The following is an 18,070-nucleotide window of genomic DNA, read 5'->3' as shown; positions in this document are numbered from 1 at the left end:
GAATGGTACTGCCTATATGTAAGGGAGGGGAATGGTACTGCCAATATGTTAGAGGTGGAATGGTACTGCCTATATGTAAGGGAGGGGAATGGTACTGCCAATATGTTAGAGGTGGAATGGTACTGCCTATATGTAAGGGAGGGGAATGGTACTGTCTATATGTAAGGGAGGGGTATGGGACTCCCTGGAAGTGTATGCAGCCTTATACTGTACGTGCTGCTTTGTCTCACAGTCAGGGAAGACGTTCGTGTGGGATGATAATGATGATGACGAGGGGGAGAATGAGTCGAAAACCACGCGGTCCCCGACATACACCAGCTCCCCCGCCCCCTCCCTCACCAGCCACGCCTCCAAGATCCACGTCAAGCCTGCTGCAGGAGAGTATACACGTGAGTATACAGCTGGTGTTAGTGACTGAGTCAGTGGTGTTTCACTCCGCTTATAAACCTATCATGGTGTTGTAACCATCTCCCAGACGACCTTTCTTTTGTAGTAAGACCACTCAGCAGGTTTTACAATTGCTCCTCAGGTTTTACAATTGCTCCCCAGGTTTTACAATTGCAATTGTAAAACCTGGGGAGCAATTGTAAAACCTGGGGAGCAATTTTTAGCAACTTCATCATCTGACAAAGGGTCACCAAAACGGAAACAAAAGTCATCCTCATCCTTTTCTGAAGAATTTTCATCAATTAACTTACTTTGAGTAAGGCAAATATCGTCATCGTCAGACATCCTCTCTTGTGAACAGTCAACGACACAATGCCATGTGGTACGACGCACGCGGTTCTTTCTGCACGTACAGCCCTCTTCTGCAAGTGCAGTCCGCGCAGCGGCCCGCGATAACAACTGTCCTCGGCTTTTCTGTGCCTACCTGGTTATACAATCATACCATTCCTTCGGTGTCATGGTTTCTCCATTAAATATAACAATGTGTCAGCGATACCATCCTAGAGAAAATCCATGAATGGTCTCCACTGGTTGTTACCCTATTGGATTAAGTATTGAAGTTTTCAATTTCAATATGTGTATCAAAACATATATTCCTATGTTATCAGTAAAATGACATTGGAAATGTTGATAAACTGTTCATGAATGTCAAATGTACTTAACAAACCATCATTGGCTTTATTGTAGACTTATATAGAGCCTCATCATGCATCACTGCAGGACACAATGGGTTTACTTGATTACAATGGTGAATTGACAATTACTGATAAGAAAAAGGTTAATTGAATTTGAATTCACAATAATGCATTCTGTACAAGTTATTAGTGACAGAAGCAGAACACAACTAGCGAATGTACGGGACAAGAACACCACTAGCTAATTTACAGGACAAGAACACCACTAGCTAATGTACAGGACAAGAACACCACTAGCTAATGTACAGGACAAGAACACCACTAGCTAATGTACAGGACAAGAACACCACTAGCTAATGTACAGGACAAGAACACCACTAGCTAATGTACAGGACAAGAACACCACCAGTTAATGTACAGGACAAGAACATCACCTGCTTATGTACAGGACGAGAACACCATTCGCTAATGTACAGGACTAGCCACCCAGAACACCACTAGCAAATGTACAGGACTAGCCATCTAGATCAGCAGATGCTAATGTACAGGATTAGCCACCAAGAACACCACTAGCCAATGTACAAGACTAGCCATCCAGAACACAACTAGCTAATATATAGGCCTAGCCATTCAGAACACCACTAGCTAATGTACAGGACTAGCCATCCAAAACACCACTAGCCAATGTACAGGACAAGAACACCACTAGCTAATGTACAGGACTAGCCACCAAGAACACCACTAGCTAATGTACAGGACTAGCCACCAAGAATACCACTAGCTAATGTACAGGGCTAGCCATCCAGAACACCACTAGCTAATGTACAGGACAAGAACACCACTAGCTAATGTACAGGACTAGCCATCCAGAACACCACTAGCTAATGTACAGGACTAGCCACCAAAAACACCACTAGCTAATGTAGAGGACTAGCCACCAAGAATACCACATGCTAATGTACAGGACTAGCCACCAAGAATACCACTAGCTAATGTACAGGGCTAGCCATCCAGAACACCACTAGCTAATGTACAGGACAAGAACACCACTAGCTAATGTACAGGACTAGCCATCCAGAACACCACTAGCTAATGTACAGGACTAGCCACCAAAAACACCACTAGCTAATGTAGAGGACTAGCCACCAAGAATACCACATGCTAATGTACAGGACTAGCCACCAAGAATACCACTAGCTAATGTACAGGGCTAGCCATCCAGAACACCACTAGCTAATGTACAGGACAAGAACACCACTAGCTAATGTACAGGACTAGCCATCCAGAACACCACTAGCTAATGTACAGGACTAGCCACCAAAAACACCACTAGCTAATGTAGAGGACTAGCCACCAAGAATACCACATGCTAATGTACAGGACTAGCCACCAAAAACACCACTAGCTAATGTACAGGACTAGCCACCAAGAATACCACTAGCTAATGTACAGGGCTAGCCATCCAGAACACCACTAGCTAATGTACAGGACTAGCCACCAAAAACACCACTAGCTAATGTAGAGGACTAGCCACCAAGAATACCACATGCTAATGTACAGGACTAGCCACTCAGAACACCACTAGACAATGTACAGGACTAGCCACCCAGAACACCACTAGCTAATGTACAGGACTAACCATCCAGAACACCACTAGCTAATGTACAGGACTAACCATCCAGAACACCACTAGCTAATGTACAGGTCTAGCCACCCAGAACACCACTAGCCAATATACAGGACTAACCATCCAGAACACCCCTAGCCAATGTACAGGACTAGCCACCCAGAACGCCACTAGCCAATATACAGGACTAGCCACCCAGAACACCACTAGCCAATGTACAGGACTAGCCACCCAGAACACCACTAGCCAATGTACAGGACCAGCCATCCAGAACACCACAGGCTAATGTACAGGACTAACCATCCAGAACACCACTAGCCAATGTACAGGACTAGCCACCCAGAACACCACTAGCCAATGTACAGGACCAGCCATCCAGAACACCACAGGCCAATGTACAGGACTAGCCACCCAGAACGCCACTAGCCAATATACAGGACTAGCCACCCAGAACACCACTAGCCAATGTACAGGACTAGCCACCCAGAACACCACTAGCTAATGTACAGGACCAGCCATCCAGAACACCACAGGCTAATGTACAGGACAAGAACACCACTAGCTAATGTACAGGACTAGCCATCCAGAACACCACTAGCTAATGTACAGGACAAGAACACCACTAGCTAATGTACAGGACTAGCCATCCAGAACACCACATGCTAATGTTTACACTTATAAGTCACCCAGAGCTTTGACTGTCAATCAATACTGTGGTATAGGTAGATTGTGTTTATGCCTTAGTGTGTAACAAGTGCAACAAAACAAATCATTTCCCTTGTTCTGTAATAATTGCTTCCATTTCTCTTCTTTTCTTCAAGCTTAGTAACAGTTGACTAATGTGATTGTTACTTTGGCATGTCCGTAATGGCTTTCCTTGTCTGCTGTGTGATTTCATATCATACTCGATCGATGAACAATATTAGCTTTTTGTGAATTTACAATGCAAAGTCAACACAGTACCCATGAACTCACTTACTCACTCACTCACTCACTCACTCACTCACTCACTCACTCACTCACTCACTTACTCACTCATTCACTCACTCACTCACTCACTCTACTGCATGAATAGAAAACAGTTTATGTTTGTCAGTGTATATCCTCTACAAGCCCAGAATAAAATCTTCATTTCAGTTTTATGACATGAATTTTTTATTCCTCAAACAATATAATGTTCAAATTATTATGTCCAACACTATGTACTACAGCTTCAACATCCTAACATACCTGCCAACATATTTATCATTCTGGTTTAATAAAGTCAGTGCCAGTCAGTTCATTCAGTCATTTGTCCCCCCTGTCCCTCTGTACCGCATGGCACATGTCTATTGAGATAAACATCAGGGTAGACACCCTGCCCCGGAGCTGATTGTATAGAGTCTGTGATGGGTCATTCAGTCATACAATCAGCTGGCTGTCAATCACACCTGATATTGATTAAGGCATGGAAATTATGACAGGTGAGATATGATCAAGTCATGAGTCGGTAACCATGTTATATGTTACAGGTTGTTTCACTGTAAACCTTCCAAATGTTGAGACAACAAAATGGTGCTCGAACCGTGAGGGACCGACCATCTAAAATTCTTTGTGAGGAGGGGATTTTTTATCAAAATAAGATATTCTTCAGCTACAGCTAGAAAAAACAAAAAACTTTATTTAAAATCATGAGCCTGAATTTTTTTTGAGAAACAGACCTTGCAACAATGTAATATGTATGACAATTTCTTTCAACAATCTGAAGCATAATCATTTTTGTCAAGAATTTTTGGGAACTAGTTTGTTTTTTTGATAAAATACCAGGCCCCCGCTGAATATCAAATGATCGTTCCCTAAGAAAGACTTATCCAAACAGACAGGGATGTGCAAAACATAATTACTTTCAGACCTATTGTTTTAGTTACTTTGCATTTTGTCTCACTTTTTATCGATGAGAAGGAATGAGCTGAACACCATATGAGAGGGGGAAACATTTGGAATGCTAGAAACATGTTAAGATAATCTGAGAATATTACCAGACTACATCTTGTATTTGAATGCAAGTATTTTACTGGAAAATAGTTGTTGAATTATCTTAATAAAATATAATAACCAGGAGCAGAGAGTATCTTCATTTCAACAGGAGTTATCTGGACTTGCCCACTATTATAGACTAGGACTAGGATATTCGTTTCATTAGTTAGTGATGATGCCAAGAAACACAAAGCTTTGGCAGAATGGTGAAATAGCAACGAAATTATATAGTGTGCGAAAAGTGAGTCTTGAATAACAAAGAGTTACTTCCCTTGACTGGTGACATGAAGTTCTTTCATCACAAGTCACCAAATTTAACAGAAAGCCAAAATATTGTTTTCTTTCTTTTTCTTTCTTTCACCTTAATTAATTAAAAAAAAGACCTAGGTCTGTAACCTGTGAACCAAGTCTGGAAGTAATTAAAACAAGACGACTGACAGAGTGTGGCCGGCCACCATTGTAGAGGGTTTACTGGCAGACTGCAATTTGTCATTTGAATCACATACCCAGTGCACTTTCTAGGAACTTGGAGTGACGTGGAATGACACGCCTTGAAGTACAGCCACACGTCCTTGCTGATGTCCTAGCTGTTACTTTATTCTGTGGAAGGAGGACAGGGTTATTGTCTTCCCTGGTATGAGGATTGTATTGTATTTGCCGAGTGTGGAAGGTAGTTAATCCATCTTTATTTCAGAAACACATGTCGCTTTCATCACCATTTACTGACTCCTACAGGTTTCTATTTTTGCAGTGACCATTTAGTTATTCCTTATCAAGTTGCTTTTTATCATGTCTTTAATCTGTGCTCTCCATTTTAAGAGAAATATTAAGAAAAATAATTTCTACCAATTTGTTTCCTGCCTTTCAGGCTCCACATGACACCAGACCCTATCACCATGTCCTCATTGTCCGTTAACTCTCCATATGACACCAGACCCTATCACCATATCCTCACTGGCCGTTAACTCTCCACATGACACCAGACCCTATCACCATGTCCTCACTGGCCGTTAACTCTCCACATGACACCAGACCCTATCACCATGTCCTCACTGGCCGTTAACTCCCCACATGACACCAGACCCTATCACCATGTCCTCACTGGCCGTTAACTCTCCACATGACACCAGACCCTATCACCATGTCCTTACTGGCCGTTAACTCTCCACATGATGCCAGACCCTATCACCGTGTCCTTACTGGCCGTTAACTCTCCACATGACACCAGACCCTATCACTATGTCCTCATTGGCCGTTAACTCTCCACATGATGCCAGACCCCATCACCGTGTCCTCACTGGCTGTTAACTCTCCACATGATGCCAGACCCTATCACCATGTCCTCACTGGCCGTTAACTCTCCACATGACACCAGACCCTATCACCATGTCCTCACTGGCCGTTAACTCTCTACATGATGCCAGACCCTATCACCATGTCCTCACTGGCCGTTAACTCTCCACATGACACCAGACCCTATCACCATGTCCTCACTGGTCGTTAACTCTCCATATGACACCAGACCCTATCACCATGTCCTCACTGGCCGTTAACTCTCTACATGATGCCAGACCCTATCACCATGTCCTCACTGGCCGTTAACTCTCCACATGACACCAGACCCTATCACCATGTCCTCACTGGTCGTTAACTCTCCATATGACACCAGACCCTATCACCATGTCCTCACTGGCCGTTAACTCTCCATATGACACCAGACCCTATCACCATGTCCTCACTGGCTGTTAACTCTCCACATGACACCAGACCCTATCACCATGTCCTTACTGGCCGTTAACTCTCCACATGACACCAGACCCTATCACCATGTCCTCACTGGCCGTTAACTCTCCACATGACACCAGACCCTATCACCATGTCCTCACTGGCCGTTAACTCTCATCATGACACCAGACCCTATCACCATGTCCTCACTGGTCGTTAACTCTCATCATGACACCAGACCCTATCACCATGTCCTCACTGGCCGTTAACTCTCATCATGACACCAGACCCTATCACCATGTCCTCACTGGCCGTTAACTCTCATCATGACACCAGACCCTATCACCATGTCCCTATTGTCTGTTAACTCTCCACATGACACCAGACCCTATCACCATGTCCTTACTGGCCGTTAACTCTCCACATGACACCAGACCCTATCACCATGTCCTCATTGTCCGTTAACTCTCTACATGACACCAGACCCTATCACACTGTCCCTATTGTATACAGACATTAAAGTTTTAGAAGTGTTGGAAAAGGATGTGAAGGATGACTGTGAAGCTGACATATTGTCATGCAACTGGAATAACATAGTCCACTCACTCACTCACTCACTCACCCACCCATTCACCCACCCATTCACCCACTCACCCACTCACTCACTCACTCACTCACTCACTCACTCACTCACTCACTCACTCACCCAGCCACCAACCCACCCACCCACCCACTCACTCACTCACTCACTCACTCACTCACTCACTCACCCACCCACCCACTCACTCACTCACTCACTCACTCACTCACTCACTATTAAAGTATGTGTTATATTTTTTATGACCCTCCCGATTCCCTACAGCCAAGGGAGTTTCAGAGTATGAAGTCTAAGATTCATTCTTGTAACAGGTTAACTGTCTATTCAACCAATCAGTGCTGAGGTTTCTACTCGAGGAAATATAAGTCTTCTGTTGGGATTTTCTTCTGTGTAAATCAAATTTTCTGATTCAAGGTGGCAAGGAAATGAATCCAGATCATTATAGAAAGCAGACATCTGATTGTCCAAGAGCTAACGCATCCTTCATTTAGATTCGTTGGTCAAAGTTCAGGGTTCACCCGATGACCTCTGGTTCTTCACACAGAGAGGTACCATGCTGGGGTAAAACATCTGATTTTAATGAGATTATCTAAGATCTGATATTCATTCCATTCAATTCCTCCTTAATTCGGTGGTTAATTTTGCCACCTTTTTTTTTCCAGACAAGCCTGCAAGCTATGGCAAACGTCCTCCCTCACCAAAGCCAGACAAACCTTCCAGCAAGGTGGCGCCGGAAGTCTTGGCAGCACCAGAAGTTGTCAAACAGAGGTCAATTCCCAGACACATTTCACCAGTGGAAGAGACCCAGGTTCCAACACAGGTGATCTCAAAGGCTTATATCGCTCTGTTACCTCCAAGATGGAGAAGCCCTTGCTTTCATCACAGGATGGCCTCATATACTGATCCGACAGCGCCAGCAGCCTTTATGCTTGTGTGTTTAAATCAACACTTCATTCAGTCTACCGGCCAACAGTGGGTTTTGTTCTGGCTCAGCTGTGATATGTCAAAGTAAATAGTAGAACTTAAAGTCATTATGTATTCCAGATAGTTCCAGATTAGCTGAATATTTGCATAAATAAGGAAACTAAACCACCATGACCCAATTAATTTTGAGTAGCTTTCGTACAAATACAGTAAAATACGTTGATAACGAACACGCTTGTAACGAACTGACAGATAGAACGAACTTACTTTTTGGTCCTGGCCGTTTGCTGTATAGATGTTGTATGTATGCTTATAAGGAACTACGGTCATAATGAACTAACATTAGTGGTCGATTTGAGTTCGTTATAACCGTAGTATACTGTATGCATGATTAAATTGAAAACCCAATAGTGTAAGAACACTGTGCATGATGACCAGACCACCTCGCGGTCTTGCGGTAGAGCGTCTGACCAGAGAACGGAAGGTCTGGGGTTCGATCCAAAAGACTTTAAAAGATGGTACTTGTTGTTACCCTGTTTGGTGCTCGGCATTAAGGGCAACATCTTTGTCCAGAGGTATTGAGATTCACTGTTGTAAGAGAGGTGAAGTTTATCCACTGATCCGAGTCTCCAGGCTGAGATGCACTTCCCCAGTGTCAATCACATCTACCCGAGGCAAGTGAGTTAACTTATTCTAAAAGTCCAGTTTCCACCCTTGCCAAACTAGGCTGGAATTTCTCAGCTCGATCGTAGGGGTGGAGACCAGTGGCTATTACCAATTATGTCCTTTCCATGTTCCTCCTATTGACCAATCAGATTCCATCTCTCATTTTTCTTGCATTTGCTAAAAACAAAATGATGGCTCCCTGTCAAGATGATGATCAAGATATATATTGTAATAAAACGTGTCTTACCTCGTGAAGTGCATCAAATCACGTGAGTACCTTCATTTAAAACATGAAAGGATTTGGAAAACATCTGTTGATGACCAGTTGACGGGACACATCCTTTGCAAATCTTGCAGTCAACCGAAATCTGCACATTGAAATCCATGTTGTTTACAAACCAAATGTTGACTTTGTTACGAGAAATCGGATTGGGTTATGCATAGGCTCGTTAGTCCAGCCAAAATATAACTCCATAATCCCGGCCTAGTTCGGCAAGGGTGGAAACTGGTAACTCTCTTGCCTCAGGAAGATGTGTCAGTGATAACATACTCAAAGGCTCCAACTGTTATCTGTCTGTGGTGTTTGTGTTGTAGTCTGGAGACACAGCGAAGAAGGAGAAGGACACGCCGAAACGCAAGCCCGTGGTGGCGGTCGACATGGACCTGCTGCGGCGCCTCCTGGCAGAGGATTGGTTCCCAAGTGACACTCCACTGGAAGTCAGCCCCGCAGTCCAAAAACTCCTTGAGATGCTCGCAGCGTTCGGGAAGACACCTGCTGTCCATGGCAAGATCTGCGACTACATCGTTGCTCTACATGAGTAAGAATACCATGATTGTTATAGGGGCCCTGAAGGAGCTAAAGCCCTCTCCCCTTCTCAATCCTCTCCCCACCCCTCCCCCCGCTCCCCACTCTCCCCATCCCCTACCTCTATATTCCCACCTCCCTGCCCATCCCTACCTCTATATCCCCACCTCTCCCCCTCCCCACCCCGACCTCTATATCCCCACCTCTCCCCCCTCCCCACCCCTAGCTCTATATCCCCACCTCTCCCCCTCCCCACCCCTACCTCTATATCCCCACCTCTCCCCCCTCCCCACCCCTACCTCTATATCCCCACCTCTCCCCCCTCCCCACCCCTACCTCTATATCCCCACCTCTCCCCCTCCCCACCCCTTCCTCTATATCCCCACCTCTCCCCCCTCCCCACCTCTACCTCTATATCCCCACCTCTCCCCCCTCCCAACCCCTAGCTCTATATCCCCACCTCTCCCCCTCCCCACCCCGACCTCTATATCCCCACCTCTCCCCCCTCCCCACCCCTAGCTCTATATCCCCACCTCTCCCCCTCCCCACCCCTAGCTCTATATCCCCACCTCTCCCCCCTCCCAACCCCTTCCTCTATTTCCCCACCTCCCTCCCCACCCCTACCTCTATATCCCCACCTCTCCCCCCCTCCCCACCCCTTCCTCCATATCCCCACCTCTCCCTCTCCCCTCCCCTACCTCTATATCCCCACCTCTCCCCCCTCCCCACCCCTACCTCTATATCCCCACCTCTCCCCCCTCCCCACCCCTTCCTCTATATCCCCACCTCTCCCCCCTCCCCACCCCTACCTCTATATCCCCACCTCTCCCCCCCTCCCCACCCCTTCCTCTATATCCCCACCTCTCCCACTCCCCTCCCCTACCTCTATATCCCAACCTCCCCCCCTCCCCACCCCTACCTCTATATCCCCACCTCTCCCCCCTCCCCACCCCTACCTCTATATCCCCACCTCTCCCCCCTCCCCACCCCTACCTCTATATCCCCACCTCTCCCCGTCCCCACCCCTTCCTCTATATCCCCACCTCTCCCCCCTCCCCACCTCTACCTCTATATCCCCACCTCTCCCCCCTCCCAACCCCTAGCTCTATATCCCCACCCCTCCCCCTCCCCACCCCGACCTCTATATCCCCACCTCTCCCCCCTCCCCACCCCTAGCTCTATATCCCCACCTCTCCCCCTCCCCACCCCTAGCTCTATATCCCCACCTCTCCCCCATCCCAACCCCTTCCTCTATTTCCCCACCTCCCTCCCCACACCTACCTCTATATCCCCACCTCTCCCCCCCTCCCCACCCCTTCCTCCATATCCCCACCTCTCCCTCTCCCCTCCCCTACCTCTATATCCCCACCTCTCCCCCCTCCCCACCCCTACCTCTATATCCCCACCTCTCCCCCCTCCCCACCACTTCCTCTATATCCCCACCTCTCCCCCCTCCCCACCCCTACCTCTATATCCCCACCTCTCCCCCCCTCCCCACCCCTTCCTCCATATCCCCACCTCTCCGACTCCCCTCCCCTACCTCTATATCCCAACCTCCCCCCCTCCCCACCCCTTCCTCTATATCCCCACCTCACCTCTCCGCTCCCCTACCTCTATATCCCCACCTCTCCCCCCTCCCCACCCCTACCTCTATATCCCCACCTCTCCCCCTCCCCACCCCTACCTCTATATCCCCACCTCTCCCCCCTCCCCACCCCTACCTCTATATCCCCACCTCTCTCCCTCCCCTCCCCTACCTCTATATCCCCACCTCTCTCCCTCCCCACCCCTACCTCTATATCCCCACCTCTCTCCCTCCCCTCCCCTACCTCTATATCCCCACCTCTCCCCCCTCCCCACCACTTCCTCTATATCCCCACCTCACCCTCTCCCCTCCCCTACCTCTATATCCCCACCTATCCCCCCTCCCCACCACTTCCTCTATATCCCCACCTCTCTCCCTCCCCACCCCTACCTCTATATCCCCACCTCTCCCCCCTCCCCTACGCTCCTCTATATCCCCACCTCACCCCCCTCCCCACCTCTCACCCATCACCTCACTAACTCAATGCTGCCCACCACAGGGAAACTCCGATGACGAAGCCGATGATAAAGAAGTTCCAAGAGTGTCTTCTGGACCAGCTGACATGTGAGATGAGCGAGATCCGCTCGGACTGTGTCCGTACCCTCCGTGATCTCGGCATGGACTCCAACGACATCATCACCGCCATCCTCCCCAAAATCGTGGATCCATCAGTAAGTAGACTGGCCTAATGTAACTAGCAGGGTCGGGGAAACGACACACCATACTTGTGTGAGGGTCCAACCAGTTGATATATAGTGCTATTTATGTGTGCATGTGTGAATGTGTGTGTGTCTGCATCTGTGCGCCTGTGCGTATGTGTGTGTGTGTGCACGTATATATGTACATGCATGCATGTGTGTGTGCGTGCGTGCATGCATGTGTGTGTGTGTGTGCATGCGTGCGTGAGTGTTCATGCATGTGTATGTGAGTGCATGAGTGTGTGTGTGTGTGTGTGTGTGTGTGTGTGTGTGTGTGTGTGTGTGTGTGTGTGTGTGTGTGTGTGTGTGCGTGCGTGTGTGAGTGTTCATGCATGTGTATGTGAGTGTGTGTGTGTGTGTGTGTGTGTGCGTGTGTGAGTGTTCATGCATGTGTATGTGTGTGCACATCTTCCCGAGGCAAGAGAGTTCACTGACTTTAAAAGTCCAGTTTCCACCCTTGCAGAACTAGGCTGGAATTCCTGGGCTCGATCGTAGTGCCACTAGTGGCTATTACGAGTTATATCCTTTCTATGCCTCTCCTATTGACCAATCAGATTCAACCTCTCGTATCACTTGCATTTGCTTCAAACAAAACAGTGTTTGTTTGAGACGGAGTATTAACATGGGCCATGGTTCCTGTGTTCTTCAGACAGTAGATTGGCAACTAATCATCATTGTTTGTCCAGCGCAACGTCCGACAAGAGGCTGTCATCGCTCTGGTGGAACTGACTGGTGTGAAGGACAAGGAGAGTCTTGCTGACCTCCTCCACAGGCTGGGGGTCACACGGCCCCTGATGTCAACCGAGGATGAGGTAACTAACACGTTTCTACCATTACAATATATAACCATTACAGAAATAACTTACGTCCCACAAATATACTAGACCTCAATAAGTTGTAAATGGAAGAACACTTTGCATGGCATTACACACAGTGAGTGAGTGAATGAGTATGGTTTTACGCCGCTTTGGGCAATATTCCAGCAATATCACAGCGGGGGACACCAGAAATGGGCTTCACACATTGTACCCATGTCGGGAATCGAACCTGGGTCTTTGGCGTGACGAGCGAACGCTTTAACAACTAGGCTACCCAACCGCCCCCATTACACACAGACAGTGACAGGAAATACTTTGCAATTTTTTGGCCCCCTAGGAAAATGCCCTGAAGATTTTGCGGGACAAGATTGGCCTGACGAAGCAGCAGAGTGTCACTGTGATAGAAAGTTTCCACGACTGGGTGAGCGACTGGGTCAACAGTACCATCCCCGGGGTGTTTGAGGGGGAGGAATACTTGACCATGAGGGTGAGTAGTAGTGGTGGCAGTCTTAGAAATCGTGTACATTTCTATTTGGCGTTTGGCGACGCTTAGGGGTTTTATTGGTTAATGTTCCATGTTTGATAAGACAAATTATAAGATGCAACTACAAAAATCATACCCAAATAAAATACCATATTTTCCCAATAAACGCAGAAAATCAAAGAAATGCAGGGATCTCAATAAAATACTGGGTATCAATTAAACCACATGGTCGTTTTTAGGCAAGTAGTTTGCCCTATTGTTAAGTTTTTTTATTAAACGCTGGAGGTAAAGAGTGTATAAGAGACATATACGCCCATATGATCAAATGTTCGATGGTTGTGCCCCGTCACTGCAAACCTGTTAGAACAGGAACCAAGCAGTCTCAGAAGTCAACAGTGACTGGGTGAGTGAGTGAGTGAGTATGGTTTTACGCCGCTTTTAGCAATATTCCAGCAATATCTCTGCTGGGGACACCAGAAATTGTCTAAACACATTGTACCCATGTTGAAAATCGAACCCAGGTTTTAGGCGTGACGAGCGAACGCTTTAACCACCAGGCTACCTGACCACCCCTCAGAACTGCAGATAAAAGGGTTCACCTATGTGTGATGGTGGCTAGACATGAAACAAACAAGAAATGGTTATTCGATGGTGATGTATTTGCTATGAGTATCAAAGTTGTGTTTTGGACCTTAAGTTTGCAGTGTTTCAGCGACTGTTTACAACCTATTAATGATTACGAAAATCCTTTTTATAAGTGTATACTGTCTTTAGCCAAGCAGTTTCTATGATAATTACTGCAGAAATACGAACATCTTGCACGTTCGACAGTTTTGCATTTATTTTACCCCAATTGACTTCATGACATATATCAAACAAATATTGAACTACATATATTTATTGTTATTTTTATTTTGACCAACAGAATTAATAAGTTAGTCCGTAGACCATGGCAATAGAATTGACTGATTGTTTGTTTGTTGTTTAACAAACCACACAGCAATATTCCAGCTATATGACATTGGTCTGTAAATAATTGAGTCTGGACCAGACAATCTGGTTATTGACATCATGAGCGTCGGTCCATGCCATCAGGGTACGATGACATACATCAGCCGAATCAGAGACCACCTCATCCCGTTAGTCACATCTTACGACAAGCATGGTTTACTGGAGACCTATTCTAACCCTGATCTTCTCTGGGATCTGGGTTGTTAACTATACTCACCACCAAAAGAAACACGAACCAGAGAAACATATATGAGAAGTATGAACATTAAGAAGAGATGTGTCCAATGTGTACCACTTCCTGACAAAACAACACTCTGTCAAGTGTTACCACAGAGTATCTTTATTCTTACTATATGCTGCACTTGATTTCCAAACGCTAATCCTTGACTCATGACGTCACATGTGATGCATTCATGAGCATCGGTTCACACACCTTAACAGTATGTTCGTTTGTGTGTCCAACCTATCTAATATCTTACCTATCTAACATTAAGCAACATGTATGGTAGTTGCGTTTCTTATGTCAGTGAGTATATTTGCTGTATGTACAGGATGGAGAGGAGGAAGCGGGCGTGGCCAAGAGATTGAAGATTGTGTCCCCTGATAGTGAGGAGCAAGACAGCTCTCTTGAGATGAAAAGAGGGGATAGCACATCTTCACAACGGCGGGAAGCTTTCTCCAAAAGGCGTCCAAGCAGATCCGTAAAACGTGAGTTGTTGGTGTCAGTGTTTTTCTGTGGGTGATGAAAGGACATTGAAAGCACTATACCAGTCTGTTGTCTTTTTTATCTGATTTGTGTTTTAGATGGGAAAACGTACCAAATATGTGAAATAATTTGTTACTAGTAGAAGATCCTTTCAATATGGAGCAGACGGAATCATAGACTGTTCACTCAGAGACAGGTGCTTCATAGATATAATACTCAGCAACAGAAACTAGCGTCAGTTGAAGTCCATATTGAATATCAATGTCCTTCCTCCCCAGCTGGAGGCAAGAGTTCCTCCGCGGTGGAGGAGAAGAAGCCAGATGTTACAGAGGAACCCGCTCAGACCCGGCACATGCCACGGCAAGGGAGACAACCCACCAAAGCATCAGATCAATTGTCAGGAGGAAGAAAGCCTATGCGTGCCCAGTCCCCCGTGTACCAGATCCGGAACACTCCAGAACCCGATGCCTTCATTCAGGACAAGAAACGGTTGGTGGATGGAATCCTGGAAGAAGGATTTGATGATTAGCTATTTTGAAAATTTCTGACAGAAAATATTCCCTTATAATTCAAAATGGTTCTCTATCTCTCAGGAGTGAAACTATTTTGTCAACTGTTTCCGTTTGGTTTCCATCAGTGTGATCTACCCCATGTACTGAGTGAGTGAATTTGGCCTAATGCTGCTTTGAACAGTATTTCTGTAATCTCATGGCCCCTGAATGCTGGAGGTGGCAGGCCTGCCAGTCACTGGACTCATCCCGGTAGCTAACGCTAAATTACTATAAAGTAATATTGTCAGTGCCAACATAAATTTTTCAAAGATCAAATTCAAAATGCTAAAAGACCAATCAGGTACATGTAATACCTCAGTTGTATTTTACATACACTTGAAGGAACATCATTTACCTAGTCAAAACATCACACTCACTCACTCACTCACTCACTCACTCACTCACTCACTCACTCACTCACACACTCACTCACTCACTCACTCACTCACTCACTCACTCACTCACTCACTCACTCACTCACTCACTTACTCACTCACTCACTCAACCACTCACTCAACCACTCAGCCACTCAACCACTCAGTCACTCACTCACTTAACCACTCACTCACTCACTCACTCACTCACTCACACACTAACTCACTCACTCACTCACTCACTCACTCACTCAACCACTCACTCACTCACTCACTCACTCACTCACTCACTCACTCACTCACTCACTCACTCACTCACTCACTCACTCACTCACTCAACCATTCAACCACTCTCACTCACTCACTCACTCACTCACTCAACCACTCAGCCACTCAATCACTCAACCACTCAGTCACTCACTCACTTAACCACTCACTCACTAAACCACTCACTCAACCACTCAGCCACTCACTCACTCAACCACTCAGTCACTCACTCACTTAACCACTCACTCACTCAACCACTCACTCAACCACTCAGCCAATCACTCACTCACTCACTCACTCAACCACTCAACCACTCCAGCACTCACTCAACCATTCAACCACTCTCACTCACTCACTCACTCACTCACTCACTCACTCACTCACTCACTCACTCACTCACTCACTCACTCACTCACTCACTCACTCACTCACTCACTCACTCACTCACTCACTTACTCAACCACTCACTCAACCACTCACTCAACCACTCAGCCACTCAATCACTCAACCACTCAGTCACTCACTCACTTAACCACTCACTCACTCACTCACTCACTCACTCACACACTAACTCACTCACTCACTCACTCACTCACTCAACCACTCACTCACTCACTCACTCACTCAACCATTCAACCACTCTCACTCACTCACTCACTGAACCACTCACTCACTCACTCACTCAACCACTCAATCACTCAACCACTCAGTCACTCACTCACTTAACCACTCACTCACTCAACCACTCACTCAACCACTCAGCCACTCACTCACTCAACCACTCAGTCACTCACTCACTTAACCACTCACTCACTCAACCACTGAACCACTCACTCAACCACTCAGCCAATCACTCACTCACTCACTCACTCAACCACTCAACCACTCCAGCACTCACTCAACCATTCAACCACTCTCACTCACTCACTCACTGAACCACTCACTCACTCACTCACTGAACCACTCAACCACTCACTCCCTCACTGACTCACTCTCTCACGCAACCACTGAACCACTGACTCACTGACTCACTCACTCACTCACTCACCCCCTCACTCACTCACTCACTCACTCACTCAACCACTCAACCACTCACTCACTCACTCAACCACTGAACCACTCACTCACTCACTCACTGAACCACTCACTCACTCACTCACTCACTCACAACCACTCACTCACTCACTCAACCCCTCACTCACTCACTCACTCACTCACTCACTCACTGCCTCTCCTGTGACATTTCAGGGGCAGCTGGACGTCTGAGACCACGGTCCTGCTTCGGGTGGAGTCAAGGTCAGAATTTAATGCATTTCTGTGTTGCCATAGTAACCATTGCATTTGTTTGTGGTTGTGATTTCTAGATGGCATTGAAACATTTGTGCTGTTGACACTGTATGCCTGCAACAATGGTGTGTGTTGGTAGTAACAGTAAAGACAAGTTATTTTTTTGAATGGCAATTTCTTTATAGTATGAACTCACAACGCCATTTAGAAAGTGGTCAAATGTAACAAATGTTATATTTGGGATAACACTTTCCTAGTAAAGTACATATTCTTGTAATTTTTGGGTTGAGTCGTATCCGGGGTTCAGACCCACACTGCGAGAGTGAGGCACCTCCCCTCCGTCTCGCCCCTCCCCTCCATCTTGCCCCTCCCCTCTGTCTCGCCGCTCCTCCTGACCCCCCTCACCCCTCCCCTCCATCTCGCCCCTCACTTCCATCTCACCCCTCCTCTCCATCTCGCCCCTCCCCTCCATCTCGCCCCTTCCCTCCATCTGGCCCCTCACTTCCATCTTGCCCCTCACCTCCATCTTGCCCCTCACCTCCATCTCACCCCTCCCCTCCATCTCGCCCCTCCCCTCCATCTCGCCCCTCTCCTCCATCTTGCCCCTCACCTCCATCTCGCCCCTCCCCTCCATCTCGCCCCTTCCCTCCATCTAGCCCCTCCCCTCCATCTCAACCCTCCCCTCCGTCTCGCCCCTCCCCACGTCTCGCCCCTCCCCTCCATCTTGCCCCTCCCTTCTATCTCAACCCTCACCTCCATCTCGCCCCTCACCTCAATCTCACCCCTCAGCTCCATCTCGCCCCTTCCCTCCATCTCACCCCTCCCCTCCATCTCGCCCCTTCCCTC

General features: G+C 47.0%; 1 protein-coding gene across 1 annotated transcript in view; it reads left to right on the top strand.

Moving 5' to 3' along the window:
• The window catches only part of LOC124149916, a 95,902-nt gene that overhangs the window by 55,797 nt on the left and 22,035 nt on the right, over positions 1-18,070 (top strand). The window contains exons 25-33 of the mRNA XM_048382328.1: positions 233-389; positions 7,711-7,868; positions 9,233-9,456; positions 11,528-11,699; positions 12,413-12,538; positions 12,882-13,031; positions 14,591-14,747; positions 15,024-15,234; positions 17,186-17,233. Of these exons, the coding sequence (XP_048238285.1) occupies positions 233-389; positions 7,711-7,868; positions 9,233-9,456; positions 11,528-11,699; positions 12,413-12,538; positions 12,882-13,031; positions 14,591-14,747; positions 15,024-15,234; positions 17,186-17,233 (1,403 nt within the window). The remainder of the gene's footprint in view (positions 1-232; positions 390-7,710; positions 7,869-9,232; positions 9,457-11,527; positions 11,700-12,412; positions 12,539-12,881; positions 13,032-14,590; positions 14,748-15,023; positions 15,235-17,185; positions 17,234-18,070) is intronic.

This window comes from Haliotis rufescens, unplaced genomic scaffold (genome assembly GCF_023055435.1).
Source record: "Haliotis rufescens isolate VD_foot unplaced genomic scaffold, xgHalRufe1.0.p SCAF_4, whole genome shotgun sequence".
Classification (NCBI taxonomy): domain Eukaryota; kingdom Metazoa; phylum Mollusca; class Gastropoda; order Lepetellida; family Haliotidae; genus Haliotis; species Haliotis rufescens.
This window is presented reverse-complemented; position numbering and strand designations above follow the sequence as displayed.